Here is a 19,764-nt window from a genome sequence, read left to right as displayed (position 1 = left end):
CTGTTCAGTAGGTGGGATGAGGCGGGCCCCTTTTCTCTAGGCTTACGAGCTAGGTAAAAAACCTGTTGCTCTTACGAGGACTCTTGCGTACAACATCTTGCTTCTTCTTCTTATGAGCCTCCTTCTTGGCGAGTGCGTCTAAGAGAGGGGGGGGGGGTGAATTAGGACTTTGAAAATTTATTGGTTTTTAGAAATAAGTTGTTCTTATTTTTCTGGTTTCGTACAAGAGTTTAGAAATATGTTACTTTCTTTCCTGGTTATAATTTGTGAAAGCGGTAAATGAGGAAAAGTAAAGAACACAATGATGTATCATGGTTCCCCTCACAATCCGAGAGTACTCCAGTCCCTTTTCATTATGAAAGAGATTTTACTATTGTTTTATGACTCGTACAAGACCCACACAAACACCAAAAACAATCATTTTGGATTATACACTAAGTACTCTAAGAGAACAATCCTCCCTTAATGAATCACTTGTTTCTAACAATCCTGGACAATAAGATTTTAACCACCAAGAACAATCCTCTTGGATTTACTAACTTGATTATGAGAACAATCCTCTCACTAATCAAAAACCTTTGCTTCTAACAGCCCTGTATAGAAAGTCAATAATAACCAAAATCTGAAAATTTATTTGAATAAGATAAAGTTAATGAACATGTATCAATCAATAAGATTGATCTTCTCTTTCAAGCAAAAATAATTTACAAAGATATAAGTGCTCAAGTGTTTATGAATGAATGAGAAACTATTCTGAATTGTTATGTAACAATGTGCATAAAATTCTCAATGAAAGTTCAAGCATGCAAAACACTTGTAAGAAAATTTGTGAGAAAATGATGGTAAATTGTTATGAAAGAGGTGAATATGAAATCTAAAAGTATGACTTGACAATATGCAGAACTAAGTGGCTAGCAAGAAGGTTTTTTGATATGCATGCAAATGAAGATGTTGGTCATTTTGAGCACTATAATTATCAATATAAACACATGTTTGTCTTATTTGAACACTTAAGTATATCAATGTGAAAATGTTAAAGCTTGTACCTAATAATATATGATCAACCATAAGCATCCAAAGCTATTTCTTCATAAATTGAATAAGATTTGAAACTTGATGCTTTATCCATTCTTTTTGCTATGAGCCTTTGATAATCAATTTGCTATAAGCCTTTGAACAAGTTTCCAAATATCGTTTCTCTTAAATTGCTTTAACCTTTATTGCATAGCAAGAGACCAATGTTCTTTGATGATAGCTTCATTAATTTATCTTGGCTCAATTTGTGAAACAAAAGTTATAAAGTTACATACATTACTAAAGGGGTGTTGAATTGTAAATCCCTTAGAAATATCTCAACAACATTCTAAATGAGATGGTCCTTAGTGGTCAATGGTCATCAATCTTTTGGATAGACTTTGATTCTCTCAATTGACTTCTTAAATTAGAGTCTCTCCATTTAGACTTTGGCCTTCCTCTTAACTCTGATCTTCATCTTTTCCTTGATAATCATTTTCCAATGATGATATTTCAAGGATACCTACACAATCAACCATCTTATATATATATATATATATATATATATATATATATATATATATATATATATATATATATATATATATATAAGTTGATAGTGTAAAACTGTTGATTTCCTATTAGATGAATGTGTAAAACTATTTTACACTTTCCGTGCATATTCATTAGCCCTTTTTAAATACCAAGCATATAGAATAATTTAAATCATACCATTTACATTAGAAAATTTGAAAAATTGATATTCACTTACGAACTTATGCCAGACTTATATAAAAATGCGGTAAAAAATTATATTTTCTATACCAATTTTTTTTAAAAGTCCCATAAAAATACATAAAAATTATGAATATTTCTTAACTAAGCAAAAAATCCGGTGAAAACATAAATATAAAAAGGATAAAGCTAACATGTGCCCCAAGGGCACATGTTAAGAAACCTAAATATAGTAAATTAGTATTGGAAAATGTAATAAACACATTAATTATGAACTTTTTATGAAAACAATGCACAATTTCTTAGAAAAAATTTCTACATTTAGCTCTTAACATGTGCCCTAAGGGCACATGTTAGCATGACCCATATAAAAAAAAACCACATACTTTCTTGTAAATATTGGGCCATTTCTTTAAAATTAAAAAAAATACAATCAATCGTTAGTTGGTTCAGTGGTGATTGGCGCTGAACTTGGTAGGGAGGGCAACGGTTTGATCCCCACAACTACGATCAGGAAGGGGCTGGAACCATTTGATGTCAGAACTGACCCCCGAACCGGACTAAACCGGTGGTTATAAACCAAAAAAAATACAATAATTTTTTGATAGAAAATGTGGGATGTTAGATCTCAATCTCTATTTATTGACTTATTTAATTTGGGCCAATAGTTGAAAATGAAGCCCAAAAAAAAAAGATTGAAATTCTGTGACGCAAGACATTCTTATTTGCTTCATTTAATGAAAGATCCTTAAAAATCTTTTCCATTAATGACACAAATTCTTAAAAGATTTTAGGGTTTGTTTAGTTCCACATAACATAACGGTCACAAAAGAGTACTCATAGCTTCTATAAATAACAATTCGCGCTATCACTCTTAACATTCATCCTCATACTCTCTCTTGCAATTCTATCTTTCGCAAACGATCACTTGTGCAGTAACAATAATGTTGATACCGCTTTCAGTTGTTGACGATGTTGCTCTTTTTGATTTAGAACAACAACATCCTCGTACCCACAACAACAACAACATGTTACCTGTCTTTGTTCTCTTTGATTCTCGTACCATGTCTCACTACCATCACCCAACAACACCACCTTCTTCTTCGTCTCACCACCACAACAATCTTCCAACAAGATTAATGTCTCACAACCGCAACAACAGCGTTTCATCAACACCAACCTTCTCTGTGGTTGATGAAACTCTTCTCTATCATTCTCATTTGGCCAACAACATTCCAAGAAGATCAAGGATTCATCCAACAACACAGTCATTTAATCATGGTCATCCCCACCACCACAACAATGGTACTACTAGGGCTTCTGCTGCTGTGGTGATGGATGTTCAAGAACATGTTACAACATCAACAGAAGATGCTGTAGAATCCATCTGCTCCATTTGTCTTCTTGACTTGCCTAATGCTTCTTCCACGCCAATTCGGTTGCGCTGCTCTCATGTTTTTCATACTCACTGCATTCAGAAATGGATTAACATTCGAAAAAACTGTCCTCTCTGTCGCGCCAATGTTTAATTCCCATACATTGATACTACTTGTTTGTCACACTGTCTTTGTGTGCAAACCTGTTGTTTTGTCTATCTTTTCCTTATTCTTTGTGTCAATACTGCCGATATTTAAGGTTATAGGTTATTTTGTTTGTGAATACTTAGAACTATGCTTCTACATAAAACTTATTTGAAGAATGTATAGCTTTGGGTTGTATGTTATTTGAAAAACTTGGGTGTTTCATGATCCACATTTAATATGACTTTTTAAATGAAAAATTTGTGATTTAGGACTTGGTTTATTGTTTCAAATTAGGCTGTTGTTGAACTTTGAACTTTTTATTTTAAGGTTGTGGGAAAGGCTGAATGACAATTTAAAAAGGGCAATTGTTGTTCATGTTTTACTTTATTACAATTCTTGTTACTCAAGGTTCTACATAAAACTGCTCTGTCTTTGTGTGCATACCTGTTTTTTGTCTAACTTTTCCTTATTCTTTGTGTCAATATGTGTTACACAAAGTGATTTTGTTTGTCAATATTTAGAACTATGCTTATGTCCTTGCAATCATCCAGTTATACTGAATAACAACAAATGTTTATGTTGTCCAGTTTTATAACAACTAGTCTATTAGGCAAGACCGATAAAAGATTCAATTTAATGTTAAAATAACAGTAAAGGCTTTGTTCTCATATAGAACAGAAAGTAACATCTTTTTTGTTAAAATGGTGAAGGTGTGGGATCTTAATATGGGTTCTGGCTTATGGGTCATGTAAGCATGCTTTTATGGTTCTTACCAGTTATTGCTTTTCTTGGTTATTGAAAATGTATATAATACCTTGCCAAATTTCTCACTAATTGATTTTATGGTAAATATTAGAACCAATGAAGATAAGAAAAGGTTAAAGATTGCGTTGTCTGGATTGGTACTCGAATCATATGAGGTTTGTTAGGATGTATTGCATTCAGGAGCAACTTTACCTGCTGTCATCCCACCTGTTTCTAACAGTACTTCCTGTAGAAGGAGCCTAGTAATAAGTAATAAGCTTGCAATTAGTATTTTGATTTTGATTTTGGTTTTGGTTGAATGCACCCCAATTCGGTTGCGCTGCTCTCATCTATTTCATGCCTAGTGCATTCAAAAATGAATTAACATTAAGAAAACTTGTCCACTCTGTCGCGCCAATGTTTAATTTTCATACATTGATACCACTGCTTGTTTCTCACTTATTAATGTTTCTTTTCTTTTGTTATTTTCCATGTTTGGGTTTGATTCGCTAAGATAACCACACATTACTTCTAGCCCTCTAGATACCTCTGAGATAAGTCTTTTTTTTGGTTGCTATTTACCTATTATGATACATGTGTTTTGGAGTTTTGTTTGTTAATATCGGTTCTACATAAAACATATATTCACTCTGTCTCCGTGTGCAAACATGCCGTTTTGTTTATCCCTTCCTTATTCTCTGTCAATATGTGCTCTGTCTTTACATGCCTATTTGTTTAATGTTTAAAGTGATTTTGCTTGTGATTTATTTAGAACTATGCTTCTGTCCTTGCAATCATCCAGTTATGTTGAATAACCGAAGATGTTTACGTTGTCCTTTTTAATATTAGGCAAGACTGATTAAAGATTCAATTTGATGTTAAAATCAAAAGAGGCTTTGATTTGTTGTCCTTTTTGAACTATTATTTACTTGTTTGGTTGGTTGGATAATGGAAAGTAATAGCTTTTTTGTTACAATGGAGAAGGTGTGAGATCTTAATATGGATTCTAGCTTATGGATTAAGTAAGCATGCTTTTATGGTTCTTACTAGTTATTTCTTTTCTTGGTTAGTTAAAATATCAGAACCAATTGATTCTATGGTAAATATCAGAACCAATGAAGATAAGAAAAGGTTAAAGATTACGTTGTCTGGATTGGTACTCGAAGCATATGAGTTATGTTAGGATGTATGGCATTCAGATGCAACTTTAGCTGCTGTCAGTCCACCTGTTTCTAGCAGTAGTTATTGCAGAACAAGCCTAGTAATAAGATATTTTATTCTCTTAAGCTTGCAATTAATAGTTCTATTTTGGTTGGATGCAGTAATTACTAAGTTTGAAGGCCAACAGCATCCTGGTGGTATGGGAGTTTCTGCAGTTGGCATGCCATTTCCTTGATATGTTGTTATTCATTTGTCAAAATTTAGTAATTACCTCGTCTGTGCTTAAGCTACCAGTCTTGGCTAGTGTAGGTGCATGTTGTTATTAGTATGTTATCCACATTTAATATGACTTTTCAAATGAAAAACTTGTGATTCTCTAAATTTTCAAAGCTTAAATTTTGCACTTGTTTTATTGTTTGAAATTATGCAGTTGTTGAACTTTTTATTGTGGGACAAGATATTTGTCTTTGAGAAGGAAGATTTTACAATTGTTGTCAGTCAATTTTACACTGCAGATGTTTAAGGTTATAGGTTACTTTGTTTGTGAATATTTAGAACTATGCTTCTGTCCTTGTTATCATCCAATTATGTTGAATGTACTGCAGAAGTTTATGTTGAATAACCGCAGATGTTTAATGTTAAAATAGCAGTATTGGCTTTGTTTTGTTGTCTTTTTATATTTACTATGTACTTGTTTGGTTGGCTGGATAATTGAAAGTAACAACTTTTTTGTTACAACTTACGGCTTCAAGAGGAAGATTGACCAATGGAGCCGAATTTTCTCTGAGATGAACATAGAGCATAATTTATGAAGGATCTGTAAGAATGTGAATCACAGGAACTTGCACTGGTTGTGGTTGATTTCGCATCGTTGTTGAAAATGAAGAATGATTAGAGCTCAAGGCTCATGTTACAAGAGTGAAGCTAGACTGTCACTAACTTCTAGGATCGGTTAACTAATTGCAACAAACAACTAATCAGAGTAAGAATTGGTTAGAGTGCATAGCTTGTGTTGTAAGTAACTGAATCCTGTGATAGAGTCAAGTATATTTATTGCATTTCATCTTAAAGGAAATGATCTTCAAAATCTGATGACTTAGCTTGTGCATGTCATCTTAACGTGAAGGAAGTACTGCAAGGTGATTCAGAAGTTAGTATACTTGATTCTAATACTGAATGACTTTGTATTGATCTAGAAGAGTTAATGCAAAGATTTGGTGGTATTTCCTAATGGAGGCTGTGATATCACCCCATTAAAGAAACTCACTGCCACAGCTTTCTTCTGCACTGATTTGGAAGTGGTACCAAATTCCATTGGAAAGCTTTTAAATCTAAGACATACATCTCTACATCTTAAACTGCATAATAAGCCTTTCAAGTTTAAATCTAAGGAATCTTGATGATGTAGATATTTATATACGATCTAGAAGAAGGAGGTAGAGAAGTCAAGTGCTAGCTTTAACCATGGTAATGTTCCAAAATCGAATAATATAATTTTTATAATGGAAAAAAGGAAATGATGAGATAATCCATATTTTTATAGTCTCTCCAAAAATTTAAAGATTTGTAATCACGGATTCACACTGTAAGACTTATCTGATCTTTCAAAATGTTCAATTTTGAGTTTTCTAATAAATTCTATGACTTTTTTTAGGACATTATTCAAATTCAAGATCTTAGCGAAAACTTACAGCAGCTTGCCAAACAAAAGCTAATAGAAAAAAAAGTAAGGGTATTACTGGCATAAAATCTACAATTGGATTCAAAAAAGCGTAAGCTTCAGGTAATTTCCCCAAGAAGAAACTACTTGAATAAAGGACAGAATTAATACAAATACAGACCAAGCTAAAGATATTAAGCATAACAAAAATGTTGTTCTTTAAGAAAATGAATTGTATTTTTTTTTTTTTTTTTTTGAATTCTAATTTTTATTGTATTTTTTTTTATCGTATTATTATATATATGATTTATTTATTATATATATATTATTCTTATTATTCTCTATTTTTTTCACAATTTAGACTCAGAATTAAAATAAAAAAAAATTTTTGACTTCAGGTAATTTCCCCAATAAGAAAGGTAATTTCCGCAATAAGAAACAAAGGACCGAATGGATTCTTCCCAATTTAGACTCAGAATTAAAAGAAAAAAATAAATTCTGACTTCAGGGCATTTCCCCAATATGAACCTACCTTCGTAAAGGATCGAATGAATACGAAAACCGAGCGAGCTAAAAAAGTTATGCATAACAAAAATGTTGTTGTTTAAGAAAATGAATTGTATTTTTTATTTTTTTTTTTGAATTCTAATTTTTATTGTATTTTTTTTTATCGTATTATTATATATATTTATTATATATATATTTATTATATATATATTATTCTTATTATTCTCTATTTTTTGTATTATCCTTTTATTCACAATTTAGACTCACAATTAAAAGAAAAAAATAAATTTTGATTTCATTTATATAAAAATAGATATCTATAGAGAAAAATAGATATCTATAGAGATAGAATAGAAAATGAAGAATTAGAAAATCGAAAAGAAAGAAAATGAATAATTTGAAAATAAAAAAGGATAAAAATAGAATATAATTCAAATATTGAATTAATATTAATATCTATAAATATTACTAAATCAGTAATAAAACGAAGTTGAATCAATCAGCAGAAGAAGAATTAGGCATATCAAAGACTTCCACAAATCATAGTGAAGGAGTGCAATTTGGGCTGAAAAAGCTATAATTAATTGAATAGATAGAGAGAGGGTATTCTATTGCTTTTGACTATTTATTTGTATACACACATAAATGTGTCTTTTTTATTTTATTTTATTTTATTTGTATTTTAGTTAACATGCTATGGTTGTGTAATTGTTCATTCAAAGTTCATTATGAATAAGACTCATAGAGAGACAACATTCATCATTATTTTATGTCATTGTTAAGAATATAAAATAAAACACATGCATAATATAGCAGAGTCTTGACCAATTTAGAAGCCATTCTTATTTTGATTCATTAATCTAATAAAATGATAAAACATTCATCATTAATTTACATAATTATTAAAATTATAATATAAAAAACATGCATGATATGTAACTTTTTATCCAACTTATATGATATTCTACTCAAAACAAGAGTTTGTCCCATTATATCTAACTATTAATATTTATTTTTCTTTTATATGCTTTATATTATTTTTTAATTATTTAAATTTTAGTTTTCTATATCATTAATAAAGAATAATTTTGTAAATTAGTACATAATTTTTTTCCATATAAAATTAGTTACATATATAAAATTGTCAAAGTTGGAGTGAATTTTGATTCACACCTATAATTTTTTTAATTAAAACCTTATCTTATAAAGATTTTTTGATTTTACACCCTTATGACATGTGATTGTGCAAATGCATGTTTTGTTGTTTTTTTAATACAATTTTTTTATTTGTTGTTAATACAATTTTTTCCGCATTTAGCAGTCAAGTGATAATTTATTTCTTTATAATATAATTTTTTATACATACGAGTTATGATATTGAACTAATAAAGTATATTTTATATTATCGAAATTAACAATGAAAATCATAACCAAGACCAAAATAAAAATCAAACATGGTTGGTTATTTTTAAAAACTAAATTATAATTATTTTTAAATTATTTAAATAGTTTGAATTTATAATCATAACCACGTTTCAATCAAAACTGGTTATAAATTTGATTATAGTTTTATAATCGGTTTTAAAAAAAATCCAGTTTAAAAAATATTTTTATTTTAAAAATTAAAAAATTTATAATTGAAATAAAATATTTGAATTAATTTTACTTTTTGGATAATAACCCGATTATAACCGAATTCAAGATTAATTTAGCCAGTTAATAACTATTTAATTATATCCAAATTATATAGATGAATAACTAAACTATTAATAACTAAACCGGTTAATAACCATTTAATTATATCCGAATATTTAAAACGAATTTGAATTTGATTATAGATTTAGGACTCATAATCGGATATTTTACACACCCCTATTTATCAATTCTTCACCATAAGAATTCATCCGGCTTATAAAAATTAACTAAATCATGTCTTATCCTAAATTTATTGGATTAATAAGAAACATTATTTAAATAGTTAAATATTTTATTCCTATTTATTCTTAATTCATCCTTTATTTTAATTTTAGTTCAATTCAAAGAATTGAATTTTTTCCCACTTGAACAACAATATATCTTTAGCCTTTATTAAAAAAAAAATTAACTACGTATTCTAATTTCTTTTTCTTGATTAGTTTTTTTGTTTTGTTTGCAAGTTGTTATTAAAAGATTAAAATGGGGCTTGAAAACAAATAGGAGAAGGAAAGATTTGGGATGTTGGAATTAATGACTCGAACCATAAAAAAAATTAAAAGAATTGCCCTTTCCACTAAAGCTTGCTTCCACACCCTTGTGAAAATAAAACTGATTTTTCCGAGCAGAATAGGTGGCCAGCAACAGTGAAATTTGAATTCCGGGACGGTTGGAGGAGAAAAAGGTAGTTGTACCTGCAAGGTACTCTGATGCCAAAGTAAGTGCTCGGACAACAAGGTACAACAGAAAAGTGAGAGATTTTAGGTGAGAAAGTGATTAATTTGCCCTCTAGGGTTAGAGGGCTATTTATAGGGCAGTTCTAAGGAAAAGGACTCCACCTTTTGAGGACCCATGCGAGGCGCTAGGCCAGGAAACACGAGAACTAGCCGTTGCCGAGCACGGGGCTTTAGCGTGCTCGGTTGTGTCTCGTGTTTGCCCGGAGCGGACCGAGGAAGTCTGCCGCGAGTATGGACCATAATGCCTTGGGACAAAGAGTGGATTGGCCCAATTGAAATAATTGGGCCGGTCCAAAACAGGAGCCCCCCAAGTCGTTGCTTCCGACCGTGGGAGTGACGACTTTGAGGAAACTGGGCAGAGGAGCTCTGTCGGGGAAGTGGACCTGATGCCTCCGAGGAGAGTTGCCCCGAAACTACGGGGAGAGGGACGGTCAGGCAGGGAGCTAGGAGGCGTGTCGCTTGGGAGTTAGCAGTTTGGGATACGTGTCGCATTTAATGCGTGATGATGGCTAGTCTAGCCGTAGGCTCCTAGGGTTAATGATGACCCTTCCATACCCAGAGGTCACGTGCGGCTTGCGTGACGTCTTTTAGACGCCTATAAATACCTTAGAATGTCTTCCTTTTCAAACTTTTCAAACTTTTCAAACTTTTTCTCTGTGCTTTCTTCTCCCATTGCCGACCACACCTTCCGCCGCGACGTTTCATCATCAACAGTCGTCTCCTTCATCAGAATCTCAATCGTAAGTTCACGCTTTTGTCTTGTTCTTTGTTTTTTCCTTTTGTCTGTTTAGAAATGTATGGAATGTAGTTAGGGTAGAACTTTTAGCGTAACTTTAGACGTGAGTTCATTGGTTTTGTTGGTGGTAGACGGTGGAGAAGATTGGTTTCTCCGCCGTTGATGGTTGCGAAATGTTAGGCTGTTTGCTGTAAATTTAGCTTCTACTTCACCGATCATTTTTGGGGATTTCGTGTTTCTTTTTGTGCGTTTTTAGGTTTTCTTTCAAAAGTGTTGCCCTTGGCGCAGTGTGCGTGTTTAGCCTGGGTTAGCGCAAATGATTCTTAGTTCGACGACTGATTCCTCGGGGAAGGGCATGGTCGGGGATTTTTTGTCCTCTGGTCATTTGTGCGCCCTTTCACTTTGAATAGTGGTGGAAGGGTGGATTTGATTGTACTGTCGAATTCACTATTCTCCCCTGCTTTTCAGGTGATTATGGCCGATCTCGGACGACCTTCAACTTCGGGCTCGTCGTCTGCGACGCCCCCGGCCCAACGGGGGGGTGTCCCTGGACTCATGGGTGCTGAAGGAGGCGCTCGATATTGAGAGTCATTTTGTCGAGGACCTATCGGATATCTTTTTGGAGATCGGGGGTCATGTGGATCCCGCGGGGGATGTGAATAAGAACGGGTGGTCTGTACTTGTCCCCGAGGAAGAAGACCGGGTGTGTGACGTATATGCCCCTGACCTGATTCCCATTTACAAAGTTGTATTTCGGGAGATGGGTTTTCGGGTGCCTTTTACCGAATTCCAGATCGTAGTGTTCAACCACCTGGAAGTGTCGCCTAGTCAGCTTCATCCTAACGCGATTGCGTTCATCCGGGCATTCGAGCTGACCTGCTCGTATTTGAAGATAGCAGCAACCATTCCCTTATTTTTCTATTGCTTTTGCGTGCAACGAAAGGTTGCTGATGGTCGATTTGGCTGGGTGTCCCTGAAACAGTCGAAGAAGATCTTCAAGTCCTATTCTGACTCCCTTACGTGCTTCTATCTCATTCGTCCCTAATCCAAGGAGGCTCATGACTTCGTTTTCTCTCGGGTACCGACCCTAGACGTGCACGGCCGTCCGATTGTTAATGATATAGGGGAGCCCGTTACTGCTCGAAAATTGAAGTTCAGGTTTTTCTGGTCGCGGGACCATTTTGCATATGGCACCGATCAATATCTTACCAGGGTCGGGGATCTGGACGAAGATGGACGAGCTGATTATGCCGTTCTTCAGGGATTTGTGCAGGGCCTCCCTCCGGCCACGAAGTTAGATCGATCGGGGAAGCCCGTAGTCGATGATGGCGGGGAGCCTATTTTGGAGCCCCGCCTTATTAACATAAAAGATTTGCTGGCGAGTGGGACGGATGAGGGTGCTGTAGCTTACCTTGGTATCTGCATGTTGATATTTTTTTCATTTTATGCGTGTGCTCTATTTGTTATGACGAGATGACTCTTAGGTTTGTTTGTTTTTCAGAATCTATGGATCGGGCGCGTCACGACAGGATGCTCAAGCATGTGAGCAAGACTAAGGTGGTGATCAAGAAGAGTGCTGGCCCTCGGCTGGCAGCTGTGCAGAATACCCCGGCGAGTGGTTCGGGCACTTCCTCCTCCTCCCCGGTGGCCGTTGGATCTCCACTTCGGGCTTCTGACCAAGGGGAATCTCTGAGGCCTGCTATCGTTCATCCTTCCCCCCTTCGACAGCAACCAGATCCGGACGCTCTGGTCTGTCATAAGCGGCCTAGGGTTGAAGCTGTGGATTTGACTCAGGAGGAGACTGGTGGTCCCTTTACTTTGCCTTCTTGTTTTCTTCAGCCTCGGTTTTTTGAGGGTGTGCCGTCTCTGACCATTCCCCAAGCGGAGTCTCTCCATATTGAAGGCCTGGAACCGTCTATTCGTCAGAGGTTTTTGGTGCAGGATGCGGCCGCTGTCGTTAGGTTCCTTGAGCTGGCCGCTTTGTATGCCCGTTTGGCGCCCCTGTCCGTGGAGGCTGTGAGGAGGCTCGAGGAGGATTGTAAGAACAAGGCGTCCTCTCTGGAGGAGGTACAGGGAGAGTTGAAGGATCGAGATCAGGAGCTAGCGATTTGAGGGCCCGACTGGGTTTTAAGGAGGATGTTATGGCCGATGTGCAGGGGCAGTACACTCTGCTCTACCGACCTTGTATGGAGTGATGCTGTCTTCCTCGGTTAAGGAGGCTTCTCTTCGTCGGTCTTTGGCCCCTGCCAAGGACGAGACGCAAGAGGAGAAGGCTCTCTTGATCCGGGCGGACCTAATCCAGTACATACGGGTTTTGAGAGGAGAATGTGTGGCTGCCGCCGAGGATACCTACAATTCCAGTGTGGCCCAACTTAAGTTGAAGAATCCTGGGGTGGATTTGGTAACCGAGGGTACCGGTCCTTATCACCGAATGGAGGGTGACCAGATCGTCTCTCCAGATTTTACGGTCGGCGGGGAGGAGTCCGCAGCTCAGGAGGCCGAGGAGACCCAGATGGAGGAAGGTGTTTGAAGTTTTTGTTAAGATTTTGGCCTGCACGCCATTGTGATTTCAGTTTGTATTCCGAGGGGAATGCCCCCGTTTTTGCTTTGTAAGGATATCTACCGGCTCGACCTTCATGGTCGTTAGTCGGGCACATTTTCGGGCTGTCTGCTCGATGTTTCTTAATTTGAATTCGCTTTACTTTATTTTTTATGCTTCTTTTCGCCTCATTTTTTGAACTTTATTCCTATGCGTTTTGACTCCTTGGGCGACGTGCGCGCTGCTTCCCAAGGGTCTTGTAGTCATTCAATGCCTTTGTCAGTTCCCATGTGCCTTTTATTCCTTTTCTTTTCCTATAAAAGGAGGTTCTTTGGGCCTCTTCTTCTTCTTCAATTTTCTGCAAAAATGGGAGGCGCTGAAGGGAATAAGGTTTCCAAAGCTTCTTGCTCTCGTGGAGTCAAGGGAGCAAAGGCGAAGAAATTCTCTACCGGGTCCATTTCGTGCTCTCAGGAGGCTCGTGGTTCGAACGCGCAGGCCTAGTCCTCAGGTCTAAGGGTTGTGACCAACATTGACGGCTCTGAGACAGAGTGGGACGAAGACTAGTTCCAGTATCTTCACTCGGAGGAGTTCATGCGTCGAGCAGAATGATGAGTTTTTATTTGTCTTTGCTTTCACTTGTATTTTGTAACTTGCTTGATTAATGAATAAAGTATTTTTGCCGTGATTTCGCTAGTGTATTTGTTAGTTAGGAGATTTACTCGATTATAATGTGTTGGCCGCCAAGTGTGTGGAACTACGGTCGACTGCCGGAGACATGTGCCTGGCATTGGTGAGTCTCAGGCCTCGTTGTGTTGAGGTCCGAGTCTCATGGCATGAACGATCCTTTTGCGAGCAGGGTGTTCTGCCGTCGTGGTACTTGCTTACGATTTGGGTGCTCAATATTCGTGCTCCCCGAAGGACAAGGAGTCCGCTCGATTAAGGGGGCGGGCTGCTGTCGTTTCGTTTCATTATGAGGTGCTAGGCGTGTACCTGGGCCGCACCTATGTTCCGAGCGTTTCTGGCTCTTAGCTGTAGTACTGCTTGAGTTTTTCGTTGTTCCAAGGTCGAGTGAGTTCTTCTCCTTGTAGATTTTCTAAGAAGTATGCCCCGTTTTCGGTCTTCGCTCAGACGCGATAGGGGCCTTCCCAATTCGCGGCTAGTTTGCCTTCGCGGGAATCTTTGTGGTTTCTCTTGAGAACTAGACTGTCCACTTCAAATTCTCGTTTGATGACCTTTGTGTCATGGCTTAGAGCAATTTTTTGTTTGAGCGAAGCTTCGTGCAGAGCGATGTAACACCCTTCTAAACCCCGCGGAAATTATTAAAATAATTCAGAGTAAAACATGAAAACAAGGGTGCCACAATTCCAATTAAAACAAATCATCCTAAATCAATTGTCATGCTTCACTTAGGAACGAATCATCAATTTAACAAAATCATGTTTTTACACAACGGAATATTCATCATACGGATAAGCATAACATCATCTATGCAATATCCCACAAAATTAATACAATAACAACACAATAGAGTAACATCATAGACTCTAAACTAGCGTTCCCCAGTGTTACAATATCAGAGCATGACACCGACGCTATACTTAAACAAACTGGCCTATGAGCTATCCTCACCAAAGCCACAAGCCGCTATTCGCCAATATGAAAATGTCAACAGTAAGGGTGAGTCTCATTCAAATTAACAAATGTTATTGAATCATAAATAATAACACATCATAGTTACATCATTCACCCAATTGTTTCATAAACAGACATTCAGACAAGTTTCATCATCACAAAACAATCAACCAACACATCATCAATATTTATAACACTAGAATACATCCAATCATGTTATAAAAGTCATGCATATGAATGCAACTGACACTATGCATGTGGTACCAACATCATCAAATGGGAATAACCCATGACCGATCCAACATCATCAAGATACGGCCCTGCCAGCACAGATTCCACACAATGGGAATCATGCCCTTCACTGATCAAACACACCCTTATGGATACAATATCATCAATGAACATGAATGAATGCAAACATACATGAACATACTTATATCATCGTCAAGTCTAATGAGTAACATCGTCAAATACTCATTTTATCATCATCATCATCAAAGTATGTTTATATACATTAGCATCATTCAAATACAATCAATCATCATCATCATCATTAAAGAACTTACATGTAACCACATCAATCATCATCATATAATTCTCAACAAATCACCACATCATAATGTTTTTCAAAACAACATCTTATATTGTCACATTTCATCATATATGTCAACACTACGTCATCCATCCAACAAACAAGATATTCACATGAATCATGTTTTAAACATAGCTTGTATCGTTACATCTTATCATATATATCCACAACACATCATACATCAAAACAAGCAAATGTTGATAAAATAAATTCAATATGCTGCTCATTTTATTATTATAACACAAAGAATATTTCATAAGCTTCGTCCTGCTCGAAACAGCACTTAAAACAGGCCAACGGTTCGAAAGTTATGCATCTTTAAACTTTTCAAAAATTACTAGTAGCACGCGGCGTCACACATTGTTCGCGACGCGCTGGCAGGAAATGACGCCTTCGCGGCGCAAACAAAGGATGCGGCGCGAAACGAGAAAAGAACTACGCCTTCGCGGCGCCAACCTACCTTCGCGGCGCGGACTGGCAAAAATCAGGGATCTCAATCGCAATTGACAGCATACGAACCCGAATCCCAATTTCCTCAACCTCGACCAAATCGATTCAAGTTGATCAAATACCACAAAACAGCCACATAACATATATCATACACACATATAATATATATTATGCATCATCAAACATCATACAACACCAAATTCATGGAATTCATCAAAATAGATAATTATCAACAAACATCCCCAAAATCCCAACTCTATCATACGACTCAATTGACATGAAATAATATATCTATATCGGTCCTATTATCCATAACCCAATAATAGATGTTAATCGGAAGAGTCCCCCCTTACCTTAGCCAAGAATCTGGACTTTTCCTCTTCTTCCTCATCAAACCCGTAAGCCCTTTTCTTCACTTTCAGAAAGAATTCCCAATCTTCAAACTCGCTTATCTCCCTCATCGAGAACCTCCCTGACACGAATTAATATATCAAATCGAAGGAAATTTCGTGTAGAATCCGAATCTTCGAAAATTACCTGATTTGGATTTACGAGCAGAGAGTTATGATCCATTTTGTGAAGGCTGCACCATGAATACGAAAATGGCTTTTGTATATGAGTTCTTCTTCTCCCCCTCTTAGGTCTTTCTCCTATATTTCTCCATTTTCTCTTATTTTCTTGTTTTATCAAAACATAACATAATTTAGTAATGGGCTTCTTTACACTAACACCCCCACATTACTAACTCCACCGATGGCCCAACACTACATTTTATTATTTATTCCCACATAATTCCAATAAAATGCTAATTCAAATTAATTAATTTAAAACTTAATTAAATTAATTAAATAAGAAATTTTGGGATGTTACAAGCGACATCCGTTCGGATTTCTTCGACCAGATCGAGCTCCTCACGGACGACTTCTCTATTGGTCACCTCCTCGAGGGGTTCTTCGGTACGTCTGGTGGGCACGTGTACCTCGACGGGGATTACAGCTTCCGTCCCATAAGTAAGTCGGAAGGGGGTCTCCCCGGTAGTGGAATGGGGGGGGGTGGTTCGGTAGGCCCAGAGGATGCTGTGTAGTTCCTTGACCCATCCTTTTTTGATTTCGTCCAACCTCCTCTTGTGGCCTCTTAGGATCACTCTGTTAGCGGATTCGGCCTACCCGTTTTTCGGGGGATGCTCGACTGATGCAATGTTCTGTTTCGTCCCTAGTTTTCCGACGAATTCCTAAAAATGTTTGTCAGTGAACTGGGTGCCGTTGTCGATGATGATGGCCAGGGGCACTCCGAACCGAGAGAGGATGTTTCTTTTATAGAAGCGCAGTACGTTCAGGGATGTGATTTTGGCCAGTGGTTCGGCCTCGATCCATTTGGTGAAATAGTCGACGGTGACTATGAGGTACTTTTTTTGGTTGGTTTCGGTCACGATGGGTCCGAGGAGGTCCATGCCCCACCAAGCGAATGGCCAGGGCGATGATAAGGACTTAAGCTCATTGGGGGGTGCGATGTGCATGTCCCCGAAACGCTGGCATTTATCACATCTTTTTCACGTATTCCTTGGTATCGTGTTGCATGGTGGGCCAGTAGTATCCTGCCCGTAGTGCTTTCTTGGAGAGGGATCTTCCTCTTAAGTGCTGGGAGTTGATCCCTTCGTGTATTTCCTGAAGTACATAAGGGGTTGTGCCTTCGCCAACGCATTTGAGGAGGGGGATGGAGAATCCTCGTTGATATAACCAATTTTTGACTAGGACGTACGAGCAAGCCCTTCTTCTGATAATGGTTGCTTCCTTAGGATCATCTGGTGTCATACCCCAAAATTTGCCCATACCATTTCTCTTATACAAATTCAAATAAATACATAAAGCTCCAAGACACATTCTGTTAGAACAAGATTTGTTCTGATCAATATTCTTAGTTTTGATGATAACAAGGATATGAATTTTGTGTGAGATAATGTGGTACTCAAATACATTACAATTTCCATTTCAGGAAATATATAAAGAGTATGCACGAATCAGCGCTCAGAAGCTTTGTCTCAGAAGGTTCAGCATGCAACATCAGAACATGGTCTGGCAAGACATCAGAAGATGGTCAAGGAAGAATCAGAACATGGGTCTATGAAAGCATCAGAAGAACTTGGGATCAGAAGCACTGAAGTTCTCATGGTATCACGCTCAGAAGCACTTCAAGGTCAGAAGACAAGAAGATGCTATGCACCAAGCTGTTTGACTCTGATGATATTCAAATATTATATTCAAACATCAGATCAGAAGAAAGTACAGGTGGCAGGCTACGCTGACTGACAAAAGGAACGTTGGAAGCTATTAAAGGCAACGTCAGTAGACACAGCGTGAACAAGGCTCGAGGTAGTTGACAAAAGCGTGAAACATTAAATGCAAAGCTGTATGGAACACGCAAGGCATTAAATGCGCTCAACGGTCATCTTCTCAAACGTCTATAAATATGAAGTTCTGATGAGAAGCAAGGTTGACGATTTGCTAACAATTAACTTGCTGAAACGCTGATCAAATTCAAAGCTCAGAAACTTCATCTTCATCAAAGCTCACTACATTGCTGTTGTAATATATTAGTGAGATTAAGCTTAAACGTTAAGAGAAATATCACTGTTGTGATTATAGCTTTTCAGAAGCATTTGTAATACTCTTAGAATTGATTACATTAATTTGTAAGTAACTAGAGTGATCAAGTGTTGATCAGGATACTCTAGGAAGTCTTAGCTTGTGTCTAAGCAGTTGTAATTAGAGTGATCACGTGGTGGTCAGGATACTCTAAGAAAGTCTTAGCTTGTGTCTAAGCATTTGTTCCTGGAGTGATCAGGTTGTGATCAGGATACTCTAGAAGACTTAGTCGCGGACTAAGTGGAAAACCATTGTAATCTGTTGCGATTAGTGGATTAAATCCACAGGTGAGGTAAATCACTCCGTGGGGGTGGACTGGAGTAGTTTAGTTAACAACGAACTAGGATAAAAATAACTGTGCAATTTATTTTTATCGTTCAAGTTTTTAGACTACACTTATTCAAACCCCCCCTTTCTAAGTGTTTTTCTATCCTTCAATTGGCATCAGAGCGCCGGTTCTAAGGTGCAAGCACTTAACCGTGTTTAGAAAAGATTCAGGAAGAGAAAAACGCTTCAGTAAAAGATGGCTGGTGAAATTCCAACAAATTCAGCTACATCTACATCTGGCTCTGCTGAGCAATACAATGGTAACAATGGTTATACTAGACCACCAATATTCGATGGTGAAAACTTTGAATATTGGAAAGATAAACTGGAAAGTTACTTTCTTGGTCTGGATGCTGATCTATGGGATCTTCTGCTGGATGGTTACAAACATCCTGTTAAAGCTACTGGTGTAAGGCTCACGAGAAGCGAAATGAATGATGATCAAAAGAAAGATTTCAAGAATCATCACAAATGCAGGACTGTTTTGCTGAATGCTATCTCTCATGCTGAGTATGAGAAGATATCTAACAGGGAAACTGCCCATGATATATATGAGTCTTTGAAAATGACCCATGAGGGAAATGCTCAAGTCAAGGAGACTAAAGCTCTTGCTCTAATCCAGAAATATGAAGCCTTCAAGATGGAGGATGATGAAGACATTCAAAAGATGTTTTCAAGATTTCAAACTCTGACTGCTGGATTGAGAGTTCTCGACAAAGGCTACACCAAGGCTGATCATGTAAAGAAGATCATCAGAAGCTTGCCCAGAAGATGGGGTCCAATGGTAACAGCATTCAAGATTGCCAAGAATCTGAATGAAGTTTCTTTGGAAGAGCTTATCAGTGCCTTGAGAAGCCATGAAATTGAGCTGGACGCAAACGAGCCTCAGAAGAAAGGTAAGTCTATTGCATTAAAATCTAATATTAAAAAATGCACTAACGCTTTTCAGGCTAGAGAAGAAGATCCTGAAGAATCAGAATCTGAAGAAGAAGATGAACTGTCCATGATCTCCAGAAGGGTGAACCAACCCTGGAAGAGCAAGCAAAGGAAGTTCAGAGGCTTCAGAAGTTCAA

General features: G+C 37.1%; 1 protein-coding gene across 1 annotated transcript; it reads left to right on the top strand.

Annotated features, from left to right (window-relative positions):
- The first annotated feature begins 2,693 nt into the window (after positions 1 to 2,693).
- On the top strand, positions 2,694 to 3,278 carry LOC131616949 (E3 ubiquitin-protein ligase At3g02290-like). Its single transcript, XM_058888367.1, has one exon. It carries the CDS (start codon positions 2,694 to 2,696, stop codon positions 3,276 to 3,278), a length of 585 nt encoding a protein of 194 aa, XP_058744350.1.
- The last annotated feature ends 16,486 nt before the right edge of the window (positions 3,279 to 19,764 follow it).

Source organism: Vicia villosa, linkage group LG7 (assembly GCF_029867415.1).
Source record: "Vicia villosa cultivar HV-30 ecotype Madison, WI linkage group LG7, Vvil1.0, whole genome shotgun sequence".
Taxonomy (NCBI): Eukaryota; Viridiplantae; Streptophyta; class Magnoliopsida; order Fabales; family Fabaceae; genus Vicia; species Vicia villosa.
This window is presented reverse-complemented; position numbering and strand designations above follow the sequence as displayed.